The sequence below is a fragment of the Gekko japonicus genome, unplaced genomic scaffold, assembly GCF_001447785.1.
Source record: "Gekko japonicus isolate JY-2015 unplaced genomic scaffold, Gekko_japonicus_V1.1 scaffold752, whole genome shotgun sequence".
NCBI classification, from domain to species: domain Eukaryota; kingdom Metazoa; phylum Chordata; class Lepidosauria; order Squamata; family Gekkonidae; genus Gekko; species Gekko japonicus.
The window spans coordinates 631,970-658,149 of record NW_015170296.1 but is presented as its reverse complement, the minus strand read 5'-3'; the positions used below and the strand labels follow the sequence as shown (position 1 = coordinate 658,149).

The window sequence follows — 26,180 nt, the reverse complement described above, 5'->3', positions numbered from 1 at the left end:
CTTTCCCTTATGCTACTTGAACAAAGGGTGATGGAAGGTGATTGGCTGTAGCTTCAAGACCGGAAAAAGAAGGTATTTCTCCATGCCATTACCATATGGAATTCATTACTGAGGGAAAGCCAACATCCAGCAGGGGCTATTACCAACCTCCTAGTCTTGTGCCACCAGCTGGTTTCTTGCTTAATATTTTAAAGTCACAAAAATATAGTAATCAATGTCATAACCCTCCAAAGGCTCTAAATAAGCAATGCTCGGCAAAATACTTCTCTTTCTGCCCACCAGGCACTTGGAGATGCCTCAGCTTCTCATATAATAAAGAGAAAATTCTGTTTACCAGGAGTATCCAGCAGAAAGTCTGTAAAAATTAGGTAAGAGCAAAGGATTTGAATCCAGAAGCTGATTAATGCAACAGAGAAAGAACAGGCTTATTATTCCGAATTCACATCACTTGGAATCCCAAACATTAAAAAGAACACAGTTCTAAATTTAAATAAAAAGCAAGCTCTCTTTGTTGTGCTATAATGGGAACAAGGCAAGTACATGCTTTACAGTGCTGTCCCAAACATTGTTACACCCTTCTAAGGCCATTGATTTCAAAGAATTTAGAGGGGTCTGACTCTGTCCTGGATGGCTCAACCTTGTCAGATCTCGGAAGCGAAGCAGGGTCAGCTCTGGTTAGAATTCTAACACAGCATGGTGAGCGTAGAAACAAAATGGCTGCCACAAAATGGCTGCCACAGGAGGCGGTGCCAGCACAAAACCATTGCCACAGCTAAACTTTAGTAAACCAGTGCAGATCTTTATTCTGCTGTGGTGGCAGCTGCTGCCAAAGCAACTTTAAAAAAAAATTCACACAGCCAAATCAAAACTCCAATAGTCAATCAGAATCCTTGCTGGGCGAAAGTCCTACCTGTCCCTGCCCACTTCTTGGCGGGCACCTGAAAGGGTGTTGGCAGCGCCAGCTGGCGTGACACCCACGGACATCATGTTAGGGAGCCATGCCGTAACTAATCTATGACTTGACAGCACTTTTCTACCAGGACAATTCTGTTTAGGAGGACTGCACTGTTACCCTCCCCATTTCTGAACATACCCTCCCCATTTCTGAACATTTTTCATGAAGCTGTTTCAAGAATGGTCCCGGCCACGTGATCCCTGGGCTCCAGCTAACTCACATCATCATTAGTCATGGAAAGAGAGAAATTCCAAGGCCTGCCTGAAGCAAACAAAGCAATCTTCAGTATTGTGCTGAGGGGTCCCAGAGATGGTGGTGGAAACCAATCGATAACTTAAAAGTCAGAGAAACTGACTACTAGAGGCACAGATTGTGAAAAAGTCAATCGGGGAAGTAAATACAACATGAGATTTCCATTCCCCCACCTGATTAAGTCTGATTTAAATTAACAGAAAGGGCAGAATTTTTAGTCAGTTCCGCTCCACCTGGCGACAAGGCTGATTAGCTTTTGCATTGTGGAATTACAGGAGGGAAAGGTTTCGGTTACCTTGGTGACAGACAAAGGAATATATATACCAAGACAGATGAGTCAACTTCACCATCCTGGAGTCTGGATGGTTTTAAAATCCAAGTTACCACTGTGTTGAGCAGGTAAATATAAAATGGTATTGACAGGGTTGCCAGCTCTGAGTTGGGAAATACTCAGAGATTTGGGGGGGGGAGTCTGGGGAAGGCAGGGTTTGGGGAGGAGACTCCCCCCTCCAAAGCAGCCATTTTCTCCAGGGGAACTGATCTCGGTCCTTTAGAATGCAATTGGAATACTGGGAGATTTCCAGGTGTACCTTGGAGAGTGGTAACCTTATGGCACGATGCCAGGGCTATTTTTGGGCAGGAACGCACAGGAACGGAGTTCCGGCTGGCTCCCGAGTTGGCCACGCCCAGCAGGAACTCATTAGCATAATAGGCCACACCCAACAGCAGAAACTTATTAGGATTGGCTTAATTAGGGGTGTGTGGCCTAACATGCAAAGGAGTTCCTGCTACAAAAAGAGCCCTTTTGACAACAAACAAGGTAAACAGAATAAAAAAGCAAAAGGTGGGTGTGGCTGGATGACCACACTTCTGGTAATGTGGGGGTGTGGCCTAATATGATAACGAGCTGCTCTGTCAGGGGTGTGGCCTATTATGCTAATGAGTTCCCGCTGGGCTTTTTCTACAAAAAAAGCCCTGACGATGACCACTAAACTTAGATGGCTCTTTTAAAAAACTGACAAAACCATGGGCGATGGTTCTATGAACAGCTATTAATCACGGCAGTGTAATGGAATTCCCATGTTCAAAAGAAATGTACTTCAGAGTATCAGACACTTGGTGATAAAGGGGTGGGGGTGCTGGTGGCCGTCTTCATGCTATACCTGTGAGTGCCCTGAAAAATCTATCTGACCAGCGATAGACACTAAGCACAGGACGAGACAGATATTGATCTCACCAGCGTTGTATAGGAAGAATAAAACAATCTGATACTTATAGGGCCATCTGAAACAGAGTTATACCCCTTAAAGTGAATGGGCTTAGAAGGTCGCAGCTCTGCTTAAGAGTCCACTATTAGGAAACCTGAACAATTAGATGATTTCCCCCTTTCTTCCATTCTGATCCAGGATAACTGAGTGAAAATTTCTGATTAGACATAATTCCTGAGTAGGCATTTGGAGCACTGTGTGCAGTCTGGGTTGCAGTATCTCAAAAGGCATCTTGCAGAGCTGAAAAAGATAATAACGCTAGGAAAAGCTGGAGGCAGCAGGAAAAGAGGAAGACCCAACAGGAGACGGACTGACTCGATAAAGGAAGCCAGGGCCTTCAGTTTGCAAGACCCAAGGAAGGCTTAGGGTTGCCAAGTCTACTTACCTTGGCGGCGGGGGAGCCTCGCCAGGCTCCGGGAGCTCTCCGGCGATGCGCTACGTTGCTCACGTTGAGGGCGTGGCCACAATCGTCGGTCCCCCCGGGGCCCGATTCCACGGCGGTGGAAATCGGGCTTCCAAAGCAGGGGGTTACCCGCCCCTCGCCCCCACTTGGCAGCCCTAGGAAGGCTGTTAACGAGAGGACATTTATTCATAGGGCCCCCATAAGTCAGAAGCGATGGCACTTAATGTACACACATCTCAAAAAAGAAAAGGTACAAAAGAGGGCAACCAAGATGATTAAGGGGTTGGGGCACCTTCCCCATGAGGAAAGACTGAAGAGTCTGGGACTTTTGGGACTAGAAAATAGACGACACGACAGAGATTTATAAAATTATGCATGGGGCAGAAAGAGTGGGTGAAGATAACTTTTTCTTCCTCTGAATAAAATCCTAGAACTTGAAACTGATGGGCGATAGATTCAGGATGGACAAAAGGAAATACTTCTTTACTCACTGAGTGATTAACTCATAGAATACACTGCCAGAGGATGTAGTGATGGCCACAAGCATGTCTTTAAAAGGAGACTACCATGGTCTCACGGCCGATAAGCGATACTATGAATTAGGTTTTATTATGATGCTACTCTTATTATGATGTTACTCTGCAATTCTAATTTTACTCTGCATGATTTTGTATTTAGATTACTGTATCTTCATGTATATGCCAATAAAAGGCTTTGGGTGGCTAAGGATCAAAAGGGGATTAGATAAATTAATGGAGGAAGTGGCTACTAGCCATTTTGACTGGACGAAAACTCCATGTTCAGAGACAGTAAACCTCCGAATACCAGGGGTTGTTTCGTAGAAAAAGAGCTAGGGGAACTCATTAGCATAACTCATTAGCATATGCCACACACCCTGACATCACCGGTAGTGTGTCATAAGGCCACACCTAGGGAACTGCGATCCCCCGCGATCCCCCCCCCCCGAATCTATCTCTGCCGAATACCAATGCTAGGAGGCGACACTGGAGGAAGCCTTTGGCCACTATGCCCTGTTGTTGGCTCTCCAGGGCAATTGGTTGGCCAGTGTGTGAGACAGGATGCTGGACTAGATAGATCACTGGTCTGATCCAGCAATGCTCATCTTAACATTATGTTCTTAATGAGTATTCCTACACAAATGACTTCCTACTTTAGCCTCAGTTTTCCCAATCAGCAAAAAGTGGATATTAGGACTTTGCCCACTGATCAGCAAATGCACCCACCCACACCCACACAACATACTGTCTTTTATGTGATAGTATTCTTCCTGTATGAAAACAAAAGCCCAGTATCCAGGCTACCCAATGTCCTGGGTAGGAAGAGAGAAACAGCAATCCTCTTTCAGGAATACAGTTCAGCATCAAAGATGTGTTGAGTTCCCAACCTCCAGGTGGCATCTGGGATCTCCCACTATTATACTTGATCTCCAGAGACAGGATGCTGGACTAGATAGACCACTGGTCTGATCCAGCAATGCTCATCTTAACGTATGTTCTTAATGAGTATTCCTACACAAATGACTTCCTACTTTAGCCTCAGTTTTCCCAATCAGCAAAAAGTGGATATTAGGACTTTGCCCACTGATCAGCAAATGCACCCACCCACACCCACACAACATACTGTCTTTTATGTGATAGTATTCTTCCTGTATGAAAACAAAAGCCCAGTATCCAGGCTACCCAATGTCCTGGGTAGGAAGAGAGAAACAGCAATCCTCTTTCAGGAATACAGTTCAGCATCAAAGATGTGTTGAGTTCCCAACCTCCAGGTGGCATCTGGGATCTCCCACTATTATACTTGATCTCCAGACAACCAAGATCAGTTCCCCTGGAGAAAATGGCTGCTCTGGAGGATGGATTCTACAGCATTATACCCTGCTGAGGTCCCTCCCCTTCCCCAAACCCCGCCCTCCCCAGGCTCCACCCACAAAATCTCTGGATATTTACCAACCTAGAGCTGGCAATCCTAAAGATGGCGCATGCACAGCCTTCAAATAACCAATTAAATTGCTGAAAGGAAAACAGGTCAAAGCAAAAGGGTCACAAGCCAACATGGCATTGCTATGTGGGTTGGACAGATTCTAGGAACCATTCCCCCCACCCACAAAAAATGCCGTATGAGCATTCCTGGTTTGACATAGAGGAGGAGAGCACGGCCTCCCAAAGTAAACGGGAGGCTTAAGATCCAATGGACACATTGAGAACTATCACATGTCACATTAGCCCTTCCTAGATTGCGCCATTAGAGCGTGTGCAGGGAAGGAGGTCTGTGCAAAAGAAACAAAGAGGTCCTGGGACAGCCATTGCCGGTTACTGCAGTTGCAAGAGTTATTGCACCCGAGGAAAACCGGGAGGCACAGGCTAACAAAGGCAAGCGATGACACTGTCAGTGGGGAAATGAGGGGGGAAGAGAGGGCAGGCAGGGGTCACAGCATCAATAAGCCAGCGACACAAAGGGAACAGTTTGTGTGCATTAAGGGCCATCAAGTCGTTTCTGTATGGCGACCCTAGGCACGAATGACCTCCAAAACAGTTTAGTGTCACTCAAAAGTGACATTGGGTAGTGACGAAGCTGTCCTCAACCAGATCGCTCAGGCTTCAAAACCTGCCCAGTTGCATCTCCTGATCCTCTTTTGCCCTACAGAACCCTTCTTCCTTGACACCTTCATCTTAAATCCACCAATCTCCTTCAGCATCATCTAAGAGTGCACAACTGAATTCACTCTCCTTGATCATCTGGTCTTTCCCCCCACCTTAAAGGGATTACATGGATCTTTTCTTTGTTTATGTTAAACTGGCAAAGCGTCGCAGGTGTTAACAGACATAATTTATTAAAATAATAATTTTTACATGCATGGACAGAACCCTTCTTCCTTGACACCTTCATCTTAAATCCACCAATCTCCTTCAGCATCATCTAAGAGTGCACAACTGAATTCACTCTCCTTTGTTTATGTTAAACTGGTAAAGCGTCGCTGGTGTTAACAGACATAATGTATTAAAATAATAATTTTTACATGCATGGTCAGTAAGTGGCAAGGGGGGAAGCACTCTCAGCATGCTCAGAGGCATCCTTTAAGTGGCAAGGGGGGGGAAGCACTCTCAGCATGCTCAGAGGCATTCTTCCCAGCTTGTAGATGGAAGGGGAGAGTCACATCTAAGAAAAGGAATCCTAGTGCAGAAAGTGGTTTCTAAGGTGAGTCCTGACTTTTTTGAGAATTATCACAAGCAGACCAAGGGTATCTCCATGATATAGCAGACAAGGCTAACATAGCAAGCCAAGCAGTAGCCATGAAATCAGCAACAAAATCTACAGTAGCAGCAGGGAATGAATATGGGAGACTCTTTAGGGCTGTTACAGCCTAATCTGGCCCCAAAGGTCAGTGCATAGCAATTTTCCTGATGGCTTCAGGAGTTGCAACAGACCGACATTTCCATTCCTGCCCTGGATTCTTTCACTGAGGGTTTTATTTGTGCTTCCATTCAGAAACGAAATTTAAAAGTAAGCCAGCCAGACCGGTGCTAAAAATAAAAAAGTCTCTTACAGCCTCCCAACCACCCTGATCCCAAACTCATATTTCTTTTAAAAAATTAAATCCATTTTTACTCCCTCCTCCCACCCCTCCAAGTGACTTTAGAACCAGGGGACAGTTTCCGTATTAATGCCCCCCTTTATTCCAAATAACACATTTAAGCATACATTTACTCCCAGCATGTACACACCAATTTCCCACAATAATTGTGAGAGCAGATTTAGGTATTTCACCTCCTTTTAGGGTTGGAACACACATCCAGCACATACCAGGGCAGTGTTAAAAGTGGGCGTTCACAAGATCAGCAGACTGATTGTTCGCCTTTCAAGCTTTCTTTTATTCTGGACAATCAAGGTGATTAAAGGGTGGTTTCCCCCTTCGATTCCACGATCTTGCTGGCTTAAGAGCAAAATGGTGATTCCAGCCGACATTAGGAAATATCGACGATGCTAACATCTATTCTGGATGCATCGATGTTGCGAACGCACCGCCAAATGGCAGGGAATATTCCTGAGTAGAAACAGAACTGACCTCAGAAGTAACCCCTTAAATTAAAATTGGTTCTCTACCAAAGGGAAGCCGACCCCAATGAGGCCTGGTATTAAATGAATTAATCCTCTGGGGATCAGAGAGAGACTTAAAACTAACCCCCGTGTTCCGGGTGGCTCTTCCCCACCAGCCACTGGGGGAAGAAAACCAAACCAAGGACCCCCTTACCCCAGATGAGAGTGAAGAGATGGCTCTTGGGGATGAGGACCAGGGAATAGACCGCGCCGACATGGAGCAGGGCCATCAGGATGACATTCCTCCACACAATCTCTTGCGGCTGCCCAACTTTCCCTTTGCTCCTGGCTGCCACGGGTCCTGGGAAGGCTTCTCCTCTTCCATTGCAGGAGGGCATTTTCCCTTCACTGCCGTTGCAGGAGGGCATTTCCCCCTCTCCATCCATCATGCTGTCGGCTCCTGGGTTTGACATGGCTGAGGGGAGGCCGGCACACGGCGAGCGATGGAAGACTGCCAAAGCCAGCCGAAGGGGCTCTCTCTTTTATGGGGGGGGGGGATGTTCAAAGGCTATTGTTGCTTTTAGCCTGGGAGGGGGGTCAGATTTCTTGTTTTCTTCTCCCCTCTCTCTCCTTTTCTCCCCCTTTCTTCTGATCTTCTTGGCTCAGGACTGCTTTTTGAACAGGGTCTACTCTATGGATGCATAGACCCAGAGTGCAGCATCTGTTGCTAGCAGTCTCATCTATGCTGCTGCTGCTGCTGGGGGCAGAGCCAAACTCCCGCACAGCAACAGAGGATGAAAAAAAGGAGGGGGGGGGAGAGAAAGAGAATGAGAGAAAAGACCTGCATAGCTACAGCCAATCAGAATCCCATGCGGTGCTCTTAAAGGGGGAGAGAGGGAGGGAAGGGAAGGGGAGAGAGAGAGAGACAGAGGGAGCGTTACAGCATCTCTGTCCACTGTTGCCACATATTGGCCAGACTGAACATTTTTGATATACCGTTTCCTTCATCCAACAAAGGGAACACAGACGGGCTGGGAGGTTTCATGGCAGCTGGGGGTTTATTTTCAGGCAAGGCCTCGAGGCCGTCTTTTGCCATGAAGCCGGGCTTCCTCAGGATGGCGTCCCTGAAAAATCTTTCCCGCATACACTGCTGTCACATCTACTTAATGCTAGCCTCACAAATTAATATCTGTTTGTCATCCACCGACGCTTACCCAAAGCGGGGGGGGAGCACGGGGGGGGGGGGGTGTCCAAAAAATGAGACATGTTTGCCAAGGACTCCAGCTTAACGTAAGAAAGGTTTAGAATTGTATTCAGGATGATGGTTTAAAGGGCAGGGACGGTCCAGGTATGGGATTGGGTGGCTGTAAGGAAGTTAAGCATCAGTTCCTGCAAGGTCCAACAAATCCCTCTTTCCTCTTTAATGTCCTTAACTGTCATTCTTATTTGGGTACTTATGTTAAGCTCTGGTTTTAACTTCTTTTAAGGGTGCATTCGTGTGTTGGTTTCAATGGCTTTTAAGATGACATTTTAATTTGCATGTTCTAATTTGTTAGCCACCTGGGTGGCTCTATGGGGACAGACAGGCCTGACAATTTACTGGTGTACTGTCCCTTTCCACTCACAACCTCCTGAAGACACAAGTAAAAGCAAATACTGAATGTTTCCCACCCTACCTCAGTTCCAGCATCCTAAAGTAGCTCCCATGTGCTTAAACAAAAGGGCTTCCCATGATGGAATTATGTAGATCCTATAACAGTCATGTAAGGCTTAACACTCACTATTACTGGGGAGTTGGGGAATGTAAACCATTTCTTTTCATATCCCACATGGGTTCAGTTGTGAATCTAAAGGATAAGGAACTTTAATATTCTGTTTGCATTTGTTGTGTCATAACAAGTCATACGGAATGCAGAATTTTGTTTCATGTTTTTTAAACTCACCGCTGTACCTTTCCTCGCAAATGTAACTTTCAGTGCTGTCCTACAGAATTCTATGCTTACTGATGTCAGTGGACTTAGGAGTGTGTACTGTAGCTATCAGGGCTTTTTTTGTAGAAAAAGCCCAGCAGGAACTCATTAGCATAATAGGCCACACCCAACAGCAGAAAATATTAGCATAATAGGCCACACCCCTGACAGAGCAGCTCATTAGCATATTAGGCCACACCCCACATTGCCAGAAGTGTGGTCATCCAGCCACACCCACCTTTTGCTTTTTATTCTGTTTACCTTGTTTGTTGTCAAAACGGTCCAGGGCTCTTTTTGTAGCAGGAACTCCTTTGCATGTTAGGCCACACAGCCCTAATTAATAGCCAATCCTAATAAGTTTCTGCTGTTGGGTGTGGCCTATTATGCTAATTAGTTCTGGCTGGGCGTGGCCAACTCAGGAGCCAGCCGGAACTCCGTTCCTGTGCGTTCCTGCCCCAAAATAGCCCTGGTAACTATGCTTTGGGTGGCCTTTATTCCTCTCCCAGCTGCTATCCACACCCACTCTTTATGGCCCTTAACATAACCCTCAAGTTGCCAGCAGTGGGTGAACCTAGGATTACAACTGCTCTCCAGGCCACAGAGATCAGTTCACCTGAAGAAAATGGCCACTTTGGAAGGTGGACTCTTTGGCATTGCACCCATTGAAGTCTCTCCCCTTCCCTAACCCTGCCTTCCTCAGGTTCCATCCCCCAAATCTTCAGGCATTTCCCAAGTGAGACCTGGCAACCCGAGATGAACCATTTCCGGATTATTCACAGGGATCTTGAACAGACAGCATCCCTTAAGAGATGCTGTAGCTGTGTTTTCCGCATCAGCAACGTTTTCCTTTGGAACTTGCTGGGTTTCTAAATAGCTCCCCTCCCCCTTATACCGAGATTGTGCTCTGTGGCACTTATTTTGGTAATGCCTAGAATGCCTGACTTTATTAGACTGCTATTTGTTGGGAATGACAAAGAAGTTTCTTATTGAACACAAGCCAGCATGACTTTAATGGGTCTTTGATCATTTTTGCATTCTAAATTTGGGGGTTCTCCTGTGGATGTTTAAAGAGGTGTGATGCATTAAGAGAAATCCCTGTTAATTGTTCATTAGCTCTGAGTGCAGATCAAGTGGAAATGTTAGTTCTGTTTTATACAATGGTTACTATCATTATTCTGTTGAGCACTGATGCCTTGGTTATTGAAATGTGTCTGGTCTTCTGTTTGAAGCTTTTGCTCCCCTGGAGCAATTGTTTTATACGTGTTTTCAGTATTTTGGGTTACTCTTAATTAAGAATGAATCAATTCTAGTTCTATATATACATGGAATTATGTTTATTTCACCTAGGTATATCGTTTTGTGTGTTTGCTGGCTCTTTTCACATTTTTTTGGTATTAGACAATTCTACGATTTTTCTTCCGCTTGTTTTGTTTCTCTGTTAGGCACAGGTTTCAGTTCCCCTATTTTTAAAACTTTTTTTTCCGAAATAGGAATCCATCTGTGTTTGGAAGAAACTCATTACTCCTCAGGGATTCTAGTTTCCGTTCATTCATCCCAGCACCTCCACCTACAATAAGGAATGGGACAACTGTTTTCCCACCTGAGCTGCTATTGACATAGACCAGACCACAGGTAGGGAGAAAAAAGGTGGCTCAAGAAAGCCCCATACCCAACACCAGCATACATAAACAGGTAGGGTTCCCAACCTCCAGGTGGTCGCTGGAGATCTCCTGGGATTACAACTGACCTCCATGCAACAGAGATCAGTTTATCTGGAGAAAACAGACAGATTGGCAGGTGGACTCTATGGCATTATACCCTGCTGTGGTCCCGCCTCTCCCCAAACCCCACCCCCCTCGGGTTCCAACCCTACAAACAGGCAAGAGGCCTTTGGGTGTCTCAAAGCAGACAGCCTCGTTTCTGCTATAGGTAGGATGCCAGCATCCACGGGGGGTCTCCAGATTACAGAGATCAGTTCTTCCAAAGAAAATGGCAGCTTCAGAGGGCAGGCTCTCAAGTATGCCATAGATGTGAGACGAAGCCTCTCCCCAGATTCTCTCCTCCACAGGCACCACCCCCATATCTTCAGGAATTTCCCAGGCAGCAGTTGACAATCCTAGATAGGAAACAGCATGTGTCGTGTTAGAACAGCAAGACCTCTGGCCAAGCCATGTGTTAAGGCAGAATGCCAGAGTTCCTAAGACATCACAAGGAAGGGTCACTCGAAGGTTGCTTGTAAAGTTGTGGTCCAGAGCAGTGTTCCCTCTAAGCTGAGTTAGTGTGAGCCAGCTCAGTTTTTTAGCCTCCGGCTCACACATTTTTGTCTTAGCTCAGGAAGGACGGCTCCGGAGCAGACTAATCTATGCAGTAGCCAAATTGCTCACTCACAACTTTAATGCCAGTAGCTCACAAAGTAGAATATTTGCTCACAAGACTCCAGAGCTTAGAGGGAACGTTGGTCCAGAGGTATCTTACTGAAACAAAGAGCTGTCATTTTGCTAACCTCTGCAAAACTGTGATGCTCTAAGAGTCATGTAGTGTAACTGAAAAGTGGAAGTATCCGTGCCGGAAAAGTGTGACGTAACTGTTCCCAGGAGCCTTTGCATGGGCTGCCAATCTCCAGGTGGTTATACAAACAAATAAACAGAATAATCTGTTGCGCTGTACAAATCACACTAGAAACTACTGTCTTCTTATACAATTCTACTTACAACCAGAATTAATACACATAACCAGGGGTCATTTCAGAGAAAAAGAGGTGCAGGAGTTCATTAGCATAACTCATTCGCATAATTTATTTTCATATGCCACACCCCCTGACATCACCGGAAGTGTGTCAGAAGGCAACACCCACTGCTCAGGCTCCACTGGACTGTTTTGGATTGCTAGCTATTGGGGGGAGGAAACGTGCAGATCTGTCCTCGCAGAGGAGGGAGAGCTTGTACCTGAATAAAACGTAGTCTTAAAGGTGCCACTGGACTGTTTTGGGACGGGTGACGGGTGGGAGGGGGGCTCTGCGACTTATCTGGCTGCTTCTTACTCTGACAGAGGGCTGCTGGGAGCAGGGGGTGGGGCTTGTTGCATGTGCCTGCCCTCTGGGCTCTTTACTGCCGGAGCTCCGCTCCTGTGCGTTCCTGCAGGAAATGACTCCTGCACATAACAAATACTTTGCCACCATGCATAAAAACTGCACCAGTTGAAGAGTGACCTAATAGTCTCTCTTCAGATTGATGTGGTCACCAGCTCATGGTGCAGAGAAGAGTTTCCAGAAGAAAGCATGCAATAGACAACATGAGCTCAGGGCTAGCTATAGTGCGAACCCAAAGAGCAGTGACGGCACACCTAGGTTGCTTTGCCATTCCTTAGAGCTTCATCAGGCCGCTTTTCTTCAGTGATGGAGCTCAACCGAGCTCTGGCAAGATTCAAAATGACACGAAGTCTACAAGTATGTTCCAAGTAGCTAGGAGTGTGCTGTCGCCGCTCCTTTGGTTTGCACTACAGCTAGTCCTGAGCTCATGCTATGTATTTGTATAACTGCATTCACTGTATTTCAATTTTTGTGTGTTTGTTAATCTCCAGGTAGTGGCGGGAGATCTGGAATTACAACTGATCTCCTGGCTACAGAGATCGGTTCACCTGGAGAAAATGGCCTGTTTAGTAGGTAGACTGTATGACATTATACCCCTTTGAGAATTCCCTCGCCTCCCCAAGCCCCACACTCTTCAGGCTTCATTCCCCAAATCTCCAGGAATTTCCTGATCTGGAGCTGGAAACCCTAGCCTTTGCTGATGCTCTTTGAATGACTGTATTTGGCTCCTGACAGATTCCAAGTAGAAATACTTCTATTGTGGGCTTTATTCTGCAACACTAGGGAGTCAAGCTCATGAAACACATTGAGACTCACTGGTTTAATGTGCATATCCATGGGTCATTTCCTGCAGGAGCGCACAGGAGCGGAGCTCCAGCAGTAAAGAGCCCAGGGGGCGGGCACATGCAACAAGCCCCACCCCCTGCTCCCAGCAGCCCTCAGTCAGAGCAAGAAGCAGCCAGGTAAGTTGCAGAGCCGGCCCCGCAGCCCAAAACAGTCCAGTGGCACCTTTAAGAACAAGTTTTATTCAGGTACAAGCTCTCCCTCCTCTGCGAGGACACATCTGCACGTCCCCCCTCCCCAATAGCTAGCAATCCAAAACAGTCCAGTGGAGCCTGAGCAGTGGGTGTTGCCTTCTGACACACTACTGGTGATGTCAGGGGGTGTGGCATATGCAAATAAGTTATGTTAATGAGCGACGCTAATGAGCTCCTGCACCTCTTTTTCTACGAAATGACCCCTGTGCATATCGAGTACACATATTACGACTGATGTGAAATGATCACTAGGCTTGGAGAAGCTTTCTTGCAGGCATCAGTAACGTCTGATTCCAGTTGTTAAAAGCAGAGCTCCATTCTTTATCTGCCAGATAGTATGTAAAAGCAGGGACGAAAAACTGTTTTCTTATAGCGGTGCTGTGCACTGCCTTTCTCTAGCTGAGGGAGCATCAGAAGGGAAAGGGGAGCAGAAAAGAAACGTAACAGCTGCAGTGTTTAAAGAAGCTGCTTTTGAAGCACAAAATAACCCACCTTGAAAACTACTGCTGCGAAGATCTGAAAAGTACAGTGCAGCGCATTCCTTCACCTTAAGAGGCATTAAACAATTAAAAACTGACCTCTTCTATTCCCTCCACTATATGAAGAAAACCTTTCCTGGCAGGCAGGGAAAAGCGGGGGTGGGGGAGGGTAGAGAAACCAGGCTGAGCTGAAACAAATCTCAGAGCAATAGAGGGCAGTTCAGCTACAGTGTGCAGCAGCTTGTCTCTAGACAAAGATGATCTGCTGGAAGTATATTACTGCTCTTGGTTTATTACGGTGTGTCCTTGAGGCTATCTTTAGTTCTATTTGCATGGAATTCTTGGTGGCGACATTAGTCCTAATTGTGTCTAGTTCTGTCGTATCAAAATATGTAAATTGCTCTATTACTGTTTTATTAAACTAGAAAATCAATCCAGAATGCAACCGGCAGGTTTAGAATCTGAAAGAGTGGCTCAGTTCAGACAAATGCAAAGCCATGGTTTCTTTAACTGCGGTTAGGGTGTTCAGCTCATAATCACTCAAATCCTGGTTTGCCTGGAGAAGCGTGAGACTCATTGTTTTCTCTTGGTTGCCTGAGGGGATATCGCCAGAGAACAAGCACAGATTAGACCAGGATGTCTGCATTCAGATATGGCACAAAACCATTGTTAAGCCTAACTGTAGTGGTTTGATGGATCTATATACCTGTTTCTCACTTGTGGCTCTTTGCTACGGATACCTAAATCTGTGGATTGGGGCCATCCTAACAGAAAGGAGAGTTCTCTCCAAAACTGGGGGATCCCTTAGGTTGGCAGAAAAATCTTAAAACTTTAAGAAATGCACAGGAGGGTTAAATTCCCCCCCAAACAAAAACATTATATGTAAATATGCAGAGTACCTACTGTCGGCAGGGTTCCCAGGGATCCTGCCCACAGCTACTGTGATTCCCAAGGTGGGAGTAAGAAAGGGAGGTATTGTCTGGGGGAGGGGGGAGAGAAAAAAGGAGGGGGAGAGGAAAAGAGGGGCAGGTTGAGAAGGGGTGGGGAGAAAGAGGTGGACATTGACAAGGGCTGGGGAGTTAGAGAAATGGGAGATTGACATACAAGGGGTGAGGGGAGAAAGGTGTGTGTGAGAGGATTGCCAGAGAAGGGGGTGGGAGAAGACTGACATAGAAGAGGTGAAGGGAAAAGGGGGGGGGATATGAGGGAAGGAAGCAAAGGTGAGGGAATGACCCCTCCCTGCAAGTTTCTTGTGGGTCCCCACTTAATTAATCCCAGTTAGCAGAGTGGCCTGCATTCAATCACACTAAACCTGGTTAAGTTAAATCATGGTTTTGTAAGAGGTCCAAACCAAGCCATTTTGTCAGAAGTAGGGATTGCAGAAGGCAAAAACAAATACATGGCTCAAGATGGTCAGGTGGAACTACACGACACTGTTTTTGTAGGGAATGTGCGAAAATGAAGGTGGAATGCCATCTGTTAAGGCCAAAAATCAGCCCTCTGAGCAGGGCACAACAGAGTCTAAAGGAATGCAGAAGGTCAAGGAGAGTCTAGAAAACAGGCATTTTGCTTCTCTTGTCCTGTTTTCCTTCACTCCAACCCAAGAACACCTTTGGACATGCATCTAAATTGTTTACCTGTTAGAGCAGTTTGTGCATCGTTGGTGCAAGCACTCATCCATTCTGGAAGATCTAATCCCTGCTTTCTTTAGGGCTATAATATTCGGGGTATAATTTGATACAGTTGAAACGATCGTCCAGAGGTCGATTTTGTGTACTCAAGACGAGATAAGAATTGAGGCCATCTAGCTCCCCATTGCTATTTTACTAAATGATGCCGCTCAGTTTTTGCTTGATTCACTGGCCTCATTTTATCTACTGTGTCACATTACGGAGCTGTTATTGGGGGGGGGGGGATGACAGCGCTTCCGTTGTTCTGTATTGTGCTGCGGGATTTGTTAATATGGAGTTCATGAACGTCAGGATGACCCAGATTCACAGACCAATGAAAATAGTTCACTGGAGCTAGAGGACAGCGATATCCATGGCTGGCAGAGAGTGACAGAGATGGTCACATCCCCGTGAAACTTCACAACACTGGCAAGTTATTCGCAGATCAAGAACACGGTCAAATACATACTGATCCTTCAAGGAGAACAAAAATATCCCTTTTGTCCTTAAAACAATTCTAATTTTCTGAATCCCACTTAGAAATATTGAATTCTCATAATACAATAACATTAGCTCCATCTTCAGAAAAGGGCATATCCAGAATTAAGAAACGTGTCGACGAGGATTTCAACAGAGCTCTCTCCGCTTTGGATGTCTGTGGCACTTACCTGTTAGAAGGAAAAGCGCAGCAACTCCATGTTGAAGAGCAAACGGCATGCCCGGAGCAGAGAGGAGAGAGCCAGCGTTTCTGCAAATCTTGCAGAGCAGTGGATCGTTCAGAAGTTGAAAGTTCCAGACTCTGCTCTATTGATTTGCTGAGGAGCAAAGGGGTTTTCAGAGTGAGCACATCTGTGGCTAAGAGACTGAACTGAGAACCAGAAAGTTCCCAGCTCAAATCTAACTCCCAGCATGAAATCTCTAGATGGGCTTAAATGTGAGGTACTATACCTTTAAGCTTTACCCACTCTTGGTTTTTTATTTCCCTTCTCTCGACTCAAAAGAGATGAGCTTACCTAACCCTCGCTGCTTCGTTGCTGTGCATTCTTGAGAAATATAATGTCTGCACCAATGAGGCCACATTTTACTTTGTTTGCTCCATTTATACCCCACCTCCCCCCCCCCAAATAGCTTACATTGCTTTCTTTTCCTCCATTTTAAATGGCTTTTAAAATGTGATTTTATTCTGTTGTAATTTGTTAGCTGACTTGGTGGCATTTGTGAGGGCAGAAAGGCGAGATATAAATTCTGTAAATAAAAATAAATTCTGTGTGTCTGTGACTGGCTCAAGGTCAGCCAGCAATCCTCCATGGCACAGCAGGATTCAAACCTGGGTCTCCCAAGTCTAATCTTCTAACCACTACACCACACTGGCTCTTAATATAATATTAAACAAGCCGCTGTTTTTCATCCTCGGCACCTGTGACATAGGAATAATCAATACAGGCCTGCATCACAGCTTTGCTGTAAGGATCATTGAAATAAATGCATACAAAGCATTGGAACACTCTAAAATGCTACATAAACGAGAGGCAAGCTTGTATTATGATAAAAATTATTCTTGTTGTTGTTGTTGTTCAGTCGCTTCTGACTCAGTCGAGTCCGACTCTTCGTGACCCGATGGACCAGATCACGCCAGGCTCTCTCGTCTTCCGCCATCCTCTGAAGTTTGCTCAATTTCTTGTTCGTTGCATCTGTGACACTGTCTAACCATCTCATCCTTCGCCATCCCCGTCTTCTTTGACCTTCAATCTTTCCCAGCATCAGGGTCTTCTCCAGTAAGTGCCCCCTTCTCATTATTCTAGGGGTTTTTGGGGTTTTTTTTGGGGTATTTTCACATTTTTTGTGTGTGCGTGTGCCCGTGCCTGGGAATTATGGCAACCTCTGGCGACTCCTACTGGGGCACGATGTTCCAAGAAGTGGCTTGATAGCCTGCCTTTGGCCTCCCGGCTCTGGTATTCTCTGGAGGTCTCCCATCCAAATACTTGCCAGGGTTGGCCCTGCTTAGCTTCTGAGATCTGATGAGATCAGGTTGGTCTTGGCTATCCAGGTCAGGGCAAAATTATTATAGTTTTAATAAGAGCTGGTGACAGTATGTGTATGGAAGGTACCACTGAGCCTCTGATTTCTGGCAACCCCGTAGGGTTTTCAAGGCAAGAGACGAATAGAGGGGGTTTGCCATCGCCTGCCTCTGCATAGCATCCCTGGACTTCCTTGGTGGTGTCCCATCCAAGTATTAACCTGGGCCAACCCTGTTTAGCTTTTGAGACCAGGCAAGATCGGGCTAGCCTGGGCCATCCAGTTCCGTGCATGCCAGTCCACAGCTGGGTAAAATCCCAGGTTCAAACCCTTACTCTGCCACGAAGCTGACTGGGTTACCTTGGGATCACTGATCTCCCAACCAGGGCGTTTCAAGGACGAAGTGGGGGGAAAGGCGGCGTATGCACAACACCCTCAACTCCCCAGAGGAAGGCTGGGATAAAAGAAATAATCCACGATTCCATTTTTTTTGTTCGACTACAGCACAAACGTAAGTAGAGTTACCGCAGTCTAGCTCATCAAAATAAATGGCTGGAGTAATGATGCCTACAACTGCCCTTCTTAAATCTATCAACCCCTACAGTCCTGAGTAGCTTGTTCTTGTTGTGTGACCCAAGCAATGGAGAAAAAGGAATCGGGACGTCAACATTGGGAGCGGGGGAGAACTCTAGCCTCCCTTCCTGTACACCTTACGGAATTCTGTATGCGCAGATTTGGTTCTGGAAATTGCAGAGAAACTTCTCAAGATGTGGAATAGAAGTCACGACTCAGCTTCCCCTTTGGAACGCGGCATGTAGCGGACTGCTTATTATCCCCTTAATGCACAGCAGACGGCAAGCCCATAAAGAGCGATTTTATGAAGTATGCCAAGGAAAAGTGCATTCCATGAATGAGCTAATTATGAGCCGGGGCTCCTGCTGCAACGGCATGAGCAGAGAGCATATAATTAAAGCCAAAGTCTTAATATAGGCTTCACAAAAGGCCTTCCAAAATAGCCACAGAAAGCAGAGAAGGAAAATGCTTGCCTCAACAGAGGGTAGAAAAGGTATAATACAGTGGGTGTAAAAAGGCCGTGAAGGGAACAAGCCGCGATCCAGAAGGATGCTGGTTCAAATCTTTCCTCGGTCAAGACCTTATTAGGACCCTTTGGGCAATTGTTTCTCAGTTATCCCCCCCCCCCCAATCTGTAATCTTGCAATCTAGATCTGTAATCTAGCAGTTTTCATACTCGTCTGTCTTACTGAGTTGTTGCCAAGGATTACAAGATCATCGCGTATGTCAGGGTCCCCAAACTTTTTGAGTCTGCAGGCACCTTTGGAATTCCGGCACAGTGTAGTGGGCACAGCCACAAAAGAGCTGCCACAAAAGAGGTGCCGCAGAAGGCAGAGCCGGCCACAGAATGGCTGCCAGTTTACCTTCAGTCACACAGGGAGGATCCAGAGCCAGCACAAGATTTGGTCACCCGAGTTTTAGCTCAAGGAAATGAGGTTCTATTGCATTAGATCCAGCCAGGTTCTTTACTCAATCACACCCAATTCCCCTCCCCATGGCTTTTGTCTGTGAAGAAATTGAGAAGAGCCCCGCTGGATCAGACTAGTGGTCCATTTAGTCCAGAATCCTGTCTCACACAGTGGCCAAACGGTTCCCCTGGAGGGTCGAGAAAGAGGGCAAAGAGGCTGAGGCCTTCCCCTAATGTTGCCTCCTGGCACTGGGGTTCAAGGATTTGCTGCCTCTGAATGTGGGAAGCCCCATAAGCCCCAGCATAGCCCTGTGCCCCATTTTCAACGGTGGAAAGCCTGCTCAGATCCAGCCCATTATTCCATTACTGAAGCTTAACTTAGAAGACATGGTTTACTATGGAGAGATCAATTCACCTATTCTTGTAGAGGGAAAAATATCCAAAAAACCCCAAACAGATTTATACAGACAGGAGGTATATTTGGGGAGGGACAACACAAAAGCTGGTCTGTCGCTGCTAGCTTTGAAGACACAAAGAATCCTTGAGATAACAGAAAGGACTTGTTCAGGCTTCTTCCTTAAGGCCGTGCCTCTTGTGTGTTGCTAACTGGCCTCTCAGCTGATAGTTTCCTTCAGGTTCTTGTATATAATATACCACCCTAAAATTGACTCATATTCCAAACTAGGGGGAGACACCATTCATTTGTGCTGTCGAGCACCCACATCTAATCAAGATTTATTCAAATCTCTGGATCCTTGCCCACCTCTCTCCGTGTCTGCGCCCAGTGCCATTCGTACGGAAGTCACCTTGGGGACCTGAGAGATGGGCAGGCTGAGAACTCCAGACCACAAAAACAATACGACTTTTCAGAAGCCACCTCAGTTGTATGCACCCAATCTGTAAAATGGGAACAACGCTAACCAACCTTGCTGCTAAGTATCACTGAAGCCCTCTGTTCCTAGAAGAGATACATACAAAGTAAAAGGCTGAATCGTTTCGTCACTAGGAATTTGTTATGAGAGTAACTGGGTTATGAACTAGAAGTAAGAGTCTTTGGGGGACTAGATTCTGGGTTATGTGTAGAGCCATTATGCATTTGGTTACAGTAAAAAGACGTTTATCAAAAGTCAACTGGAACAAAAGTATATATTCGTCATCTATGACTTGTATTTGGTGACAGTCCCAAGACTGTAGCTTCAAAGCTAGAGAAGAAGGCTTGAAACTGAATCCATGAAGCTGCCTTCTACTGAATTAGACCATCAGTCCATCAGAGTCAGTACTGTCCACTACGATTCGCAGGGACTCGACAGAATCTACTCTTGCGCATCACCTACTGCTTGATCCTTTTAGCTGGAGGTGCCAGGAATTGAACCCGGGACTTTCTGCATGCCAAGGAGCTGCTCTATCACTGAGCCGTGGCCTCTCTCAGGAAGTTTGCATCTTACATCAAAAGCCAGTATATTCACGTCAGCACAAACTATGCAAATATCTTCATGGCAGTCTTGACTCTAAAAACAACAATCCCTGAGGCTCACTCTATGGTTTGTGTATCCTGGGAAGTTGCATGAAATCAATAATGAGAAGTTCAATCATGGCGGCCACCAACTCAAAAAGATAACTAACCTTGTCCTCCACTACTAGTCTTCGCTGCAGTCTTTGGTGCTGCAGACACAAGGGAGCTTCTGGTGTAGTCCAGGCCAACTGCAAGCTGGGACCTGAGCAGACGTCACAAACGAGTCCCTGAATCCTCTGAAATGTTCAGGGACTCCCCAATGGACAAGCCAAGATGTAAAACGTGTGCGTATGTTTGAGCATGTATGAACACTGGTTTTCAGACAAGCATGGAATTCAAAAGCATAATTAGTTCACTGCTGTGAATTAAGATCCAGGTGGTCAGCCACATTGGTCTGAAGCAGCAGAAGAAATCTAGAGTCCGGGGGCACCTTTAAGACCAACTTACATCAAAAGCCAGTATATTCACGTCAGTACAAACTATGCAAATATCTTCATGGCAGCCTTGACTCTAAAAACAACAATTCCTGAGGCTCACTCTATGGTTTGTGGATCCTGGGAAGTTGCATGAAATCAATAATGAGAAGTTCAATCATGGCGGCCACCAACTCAAAAAGATAACTAACCTTGTCCTCTACTACTAGTCTTCGCTGCAGTCTTTGGTGCTGCAGACACAAGGGAGCCTCTGGTGTAGTCCAGGCCAACTGCAAGCTGGGACCTGAGCAGACGTCACAAACGAGTCCCTGAATCCTCTGAAATGTTCAGGGACTCCCCAATGGACAAGCCAAGATGTAAAACGTGTGCGTATGTTTGAGCATGTATGAACACTGGTTTTCAGACAAGCATGGAATTCAAAAGCATAATTAGTTCACTGCTGTGAATTAAGATCCAGGTGGTCAGCCACATTGGTCTGAAGCAGCAGAAGAAATCTAGAGTCCGGGGGCACCTTTAAGACCAACAAAGGTTTATTCAAGGTATGAGCTTTCGTGTGCAAGGCACACTTTCTCAGATACAGAGGAATGGTAGGTAAGGTTCTGTCCAGTGTTCCCTCTAAGCTGAGTTAGAGTGAGCTAGCTCACAGTTTTTTAGCCTCCGGCTCACACATTTTTTTGTTGTAGCTCAGGGAGGATGGCTCCGGAACAAACTAAATTATGCAGCAGCCAAGTCGCTCGCTCGCAACTTTAATGTCAGTAGCTCACAAAGTAGAATTTTTGCTCACAAGACTCCACAGCTTAGAGTGAGCATTGGTTCTGTCTAGAAGTTTGAACCTTACCTACCGTTCCATTCCAATGTGTTTGGAAAAGTGTGCCTTGCACATGAAAGCTCATATCTTGAATAAACTCTTGGTGGTCATAAAGGTGTCACCGGACTCTTAATTTGTTCTACCGCTGTGACTTAAGTCACTGACTTCGTTGCCATGTTATGTCTTATCGAGAGCAACTTTAACATGGTTCTAACTGCAGTATTCTAATGCTCACCTGAAACAAAAGGAAACTGGGGCTCATTGGTTTATATTTTCCAAGCTTAAGGGATACACACACACACACACACACACACACACACACACACACACACGTGTTCATCCATCTCCATAAAGCCGAACTGAAACAGAGCTTACCTAATGTCTAACTGCGATCAACCCAGTCTTAAAAAACAGAAGGTACAATTCAGCATACGCACATAAAATAAAATCAGGAACTTTTAATTTGGTTGATGCAGAGGAATGCGCAGAGAGTTCTCTCTCGAGGTCGCCCTTAACACACAAATGGCCCTCTGATTTCATAAGAGCCACTTTCCAAGCAGCCATGGGGACATGCATTTAAAACGGGCGACGTGGGGCGGGTGGCGTAATTATACTATCTGTAGGACAAGAATCATAAAAGGTGAAGAGATAAAAGAAAAGCACCAGGGCTTGTGGGCCCTTCTAAAAGTGAAAAGAGCTCATCTGTAGGGATCCTGTAGCGACCGGCCTTCCGTTGCCTCGGATTCTGTGAAGCGGAGAGGAGTTCTGCCCATCTGCGAAGCCACGTGCTTCCTCCTCTGCAGGGAAGGCCTCCTTCACACGCCCAGTTTGTTGGCCTGGGTGAGGACGACTTTCAGCACTGGCATGAAGGCTGAGGTCTCACTGAAGTTGCTGGTGCTGACTATGTGGGTGTGGATGTTCAGACCCTCCGTGTAGTTCCGGGTTTCGATGCTCCTGGCGATGTTGTGTAGGCCGTTGATGATCATCGGGGAGAGCTGGAAGACAGACTGAAGGAATATTATGGGGGAGAGGAGGAGGAGGACATCCCACTGATAAAATCAGAGTGGGAAGGGGGCCATACGGGTCATCTGGTCCAACCCCCTGCTCAGTGCAAGATCAGCCTTAAGCGTCCCTGACAAGGGTTTGTCCAGCCACTGCTTGAAGACTGCCAGGGAGGGGGGGGAGCTCACCTCCCTCCCTAGGCAGCTGATTCCACTGCTGAACTACTATTATTGTAAAAAAAAATAATAATAATTCCCTAATATCCAGCCTGAATCTTTCCACCTGTGATTTAAACCCATTCTTGCGAGTCCTCTCCTCTGCTGCCGACAGGAACAGCTCCCTGCCCTCCTCCTCTGACAGCCCTTCAAATACTTCAAGAGAGCAATCGTGCCCCCCCCCCCGACTCTTCTTCAAACTGAAAGATTCTCAAGTTCCTCAGCCTTTCCTCATAGGACTTGGTCTTCAGGCCCCTGATCATCCTTGTCGCTCTCTTCCGCACCTGCTCCTCTCTGTCTACCTCTTTTTTGAAATGTGGCCTTCAGGACTGCACACAGTACTCCAGGTGCGGCCTGAGCAATGTGGCGTACTGCGGGACTATTCCCTTCTATGAGTTCCCAAACGGAGCCCCCGTCTTTTCATTTGGAGCACTTCGGGGCCTCGCCGAGTTCTCCATCACCACTGTCTAATCCTTTTAACTGGAAATGTGTCAGCTATAGCTGCCAAGAGTGTGGTGTATGTTTCTAATTGCTTTGCATTCCTTCCCATGCGCTTAATTGCATCTGAGCTGTAACGCGTATCTTTCAAGGCTACTGGAGGAGTTGGCGTGTCTAGGTTTCGTGGGAAGCTTCTTACTTTCCCAGCTCCGCAGCCGTTAGAGAATCTGCCAAATGCCCACGCGCGGGAGCCCATCTAATTGGGTAGCGCTTGGGGGGGTGGGGCGTATACGAATGCCCTATATCCTATTATGCGCATAGGTAACCCGCCATTCCTAACAGTGTTCCTGTTACTGCATCTATGGCTTTTCAATAAAAGTAAAACCTTCCTAGAAGCGTGTACTTCATTGTCTTGCTGTGGATCCTGACAAAATGCCGAGGAGTGAACCTGGGGCCTTTTGCAGGCCCAGCAGATGCTCTACCACTAAGCCATGGCCTCACTCCATGGTAGCACAGAGGCCAGTAAGTGGCTTCTGTAGAATATATCTGCCAGTGGCAAACATGGCAGGCTGAGATGGGGAAGAGACAGCAGCTCCTTCTCCTTTTTTTGCCCCGCTCCAAAAAGAATGCAGCACAGCTCGCAGGGCTAGTGTGGCATAGTGGTTAGAGTGTCAGGCCAGGATCTGGGAGAACCAGGTTTGAACCCCCCACTCGGACTATGGAAGCTCACTGGGTGACCTTGAGTCAGTCAAACACTTTCAGCATAACCTACCTCACAGGGTTGTTGTGACAATAAAAAGGAAGACAGGAGAAGGATGGAAGCCACTTTGGGTGCCCATTGGGGAGAAAGGCAAGGTATCAACGAGGTAAAGTCAATAAATGAGCTTGCCATTTCCCAAAGTTTCCCGTCTTTCAAAATGCTGGTAGATTCTTCAGATTCTAAAACAGCACAGGGCTGCCTCCACCCGCTGAGGTGAACGAAGGGATGAACCAAATTTCTGAATAAAGCTCTGAAAAACTCATCTCACGAAGGAACAAATTAAGAAGGAGGAGAGCCGATTCTTATACTCCACTTTTCCCTACCTTAAGGACTCTCAGAGCAGCTTCCAATCACATTTCCCTTCCTCTCCCCACAACAAGCACCTTGTGAGGTAGGTGGGGCGGAGAGAGTTTTGAGAGCACCGTGACTGGCCCAAGGTCCCCCAGCAGGCCTCATGTGGAGGAGGAGTGGGGAATCAAACCCGGTTCTCCAGATGAGAGTCTGCTGCTCTTGAACGCTACACACCCTCAGTCTTATGGTTTAGAGCATTGCCCCAGAAGCCCTAAGAGCCCAACCCAGTATGAATCTCAGGCTCTTCACTTCCAGTTCAGTGGGTTGTCCCACTCTTGCAAAGTGGATGGCCAGATCCCACCACAGGAGTGCATTTTAGGTACTCTTTCAATCATCACAGGAAAACACCCTCAGAAGAGTGATCGTTTTCTAGCAACTGTGGCATCCTGGTTAAGAGCTGGAATCGGGGGAAGAGAGAAATAAAGCTAAAGTGAACGAAAATGCTCAAGGAATAATCTGAAAATAGATAAGGCAAAGTTCTACTGCTGGCAATGTTCCCTCTAAGCTGAGTTAGTGTGAGCTAGCTCACAGTTTTTTGGCCTCCAGCTCAGAGATTTTTGTCTTAGCTCAGAAAGGATGGCTCCAGAGCAGGCTAATTTATGCAGTAGCCAAATCACTCACTCACAATTTTAATGCCAGTAGCTCACAAAGGAGAATTTCTGCTCACAAGACTCCACGGCTTAGAGGGAACATTGACTGCTGGAGTTACGTATGTGGCTTGGCTTGGAGTAGTCCCTGGATGGGAGACCCCCTCATGTTTTAGTTTAAGTTAACTGATATTATTAATAGTCTGCCTTTCTTGCCGAGACTCAAGGTGGATTACACAGTGTAAGTCAATAAGGTCAACAGGATGGGACATCCAACACACAGTGCAATAGGGTTTGCATAAGGAAGCTAGACTGAACTCTTCAGAAGAAGAACTAAGTACAAATGCTGCACAATATCAAAGCTTACCGTCTGTTCTCGAAGTTTGTCATACAGAAACTCCAGGCGTTTGTTGGCATCGTCTAGTTTTCGCTTGGTTTGCTGGAAGGCCAGAAAGGAACACAGGAAATTGTTAAAAGTGAATGGTGGATTTTACTGATGCAAGACTAGAGCCTTATTTGTATAAGCAGCAAGTCACACAAGCACAACCCAATATGTAGAAATGCGTAAGGGCTGTGGAGAACTAGCTTTGGGATAAACGGGAAGGTGTCCTTCATTCCCACCTGAATCAGACTTTGGGAGAAGTTCACTTCTTGGTGGGGTGCATGAAGAAGAGTAGTTTTTATACCCTGCTTTTCTCTACCTTAAGGAGTCTCAAAGCAGCTTACAATCGCATTTCCCTTCTTCTTCTCACAACAGGCACCTTTAGAGGTAGGTGGAGCTGAAAGAGTTCTGAGAGAACTGTGACTGACCCAAGGTCACCCAGCTGGCTTCATGTGGATGAGTCGGGAATCAAACCTGGTTCTCAAGATTAGAGTCCACAACTCTTAAACAATACACCATGCTGGCCTAGGTTTAAGTTCATTCAGGTTATTGAGGCAAGTGCCGTTCCCATAGGATACAGTATATGAACTCAGGTGCCCCTCCTCGTGGTTCTTCTGGGGGGCTTGAATTAAGTCAAAAGCCTCCCAATCTAAATGTTCAAGAGGACTTTGCAGACGTGAAAGAGTATCAGCAGTAGACATGTGACAGGGAATGTTACAATGTGAAGGAGCAGACTGTGTCTTCTAGCCTAGCTGGGTCCTTAGATTCCATAGCTCATTAAGAAGCACTTGCTTTGTACTTAGATGAGTCCCAGGTTCAGTCTCTGGCATTTTCAGTTAAATCTAGGCCTAGTTGGTGCTCTGGCTACATAATGATGAAGGCCACCAGTGTGAGCACGTGGGATCATCCCATCTAAAAATGTTTCTCAAATACAGGAAGTGGACACGCCACACCAAACAGGGCTCTTTTTGTAGAAAAAGCCCAGCAGGAACTCATTAGCATAATAGGCCACACCC

General features: G+C 46.3%; 2 protein-coding genes across 2 annotated transcripts in view; both read right to left on the bottom strand.

Annotated features, from left to right (window-relative positions):
• Positions 1-12,829, bottom strand: part of SCD5 (stearoyl-CoA desaturase 5) — a 74,539-nt gene extending 61,710 nt beyond the window's left edge. The window contains 3 exon segments of the mRNA XM_015417917.1: positions 7,149-7,257; positions 10,274-10,339; positions 12,809-12,829. Of these exon segments, the coding sequence (XP_015273403.1) occupies positions 7,149-7,257; positions 10,274-10,339; positions 12,809-12,829 (196 nt within the window).
• A 9,070-nt stretch (positions 12,830-21,899) lies between these two features.
• SEC31A (SEC31 homolog A, COPII coat complex component) overlaps positions 21,900-26,180 on the bottom strand; it is an 85,662-nt gene continuing 81,381 nt past the window's right edge. Inside the window, exons 26-27 of the mRNA XM_015417916.1 lie at positions 25,150-25,221; positions 21,900-22,424 (exon numbers count right to left, since the gene is read on the bottom strand). Coding sequence (XP_015273402.1) covers positions 22,245-22,424; positions 25,150-25,221 — 252 coding nt within the window. The 3' untranslated portion in view covers positions 21,900-22,244. The remainder of the gene's footprint in view (positions 22,425-25,149; positions 25,222-26,180) is intronic.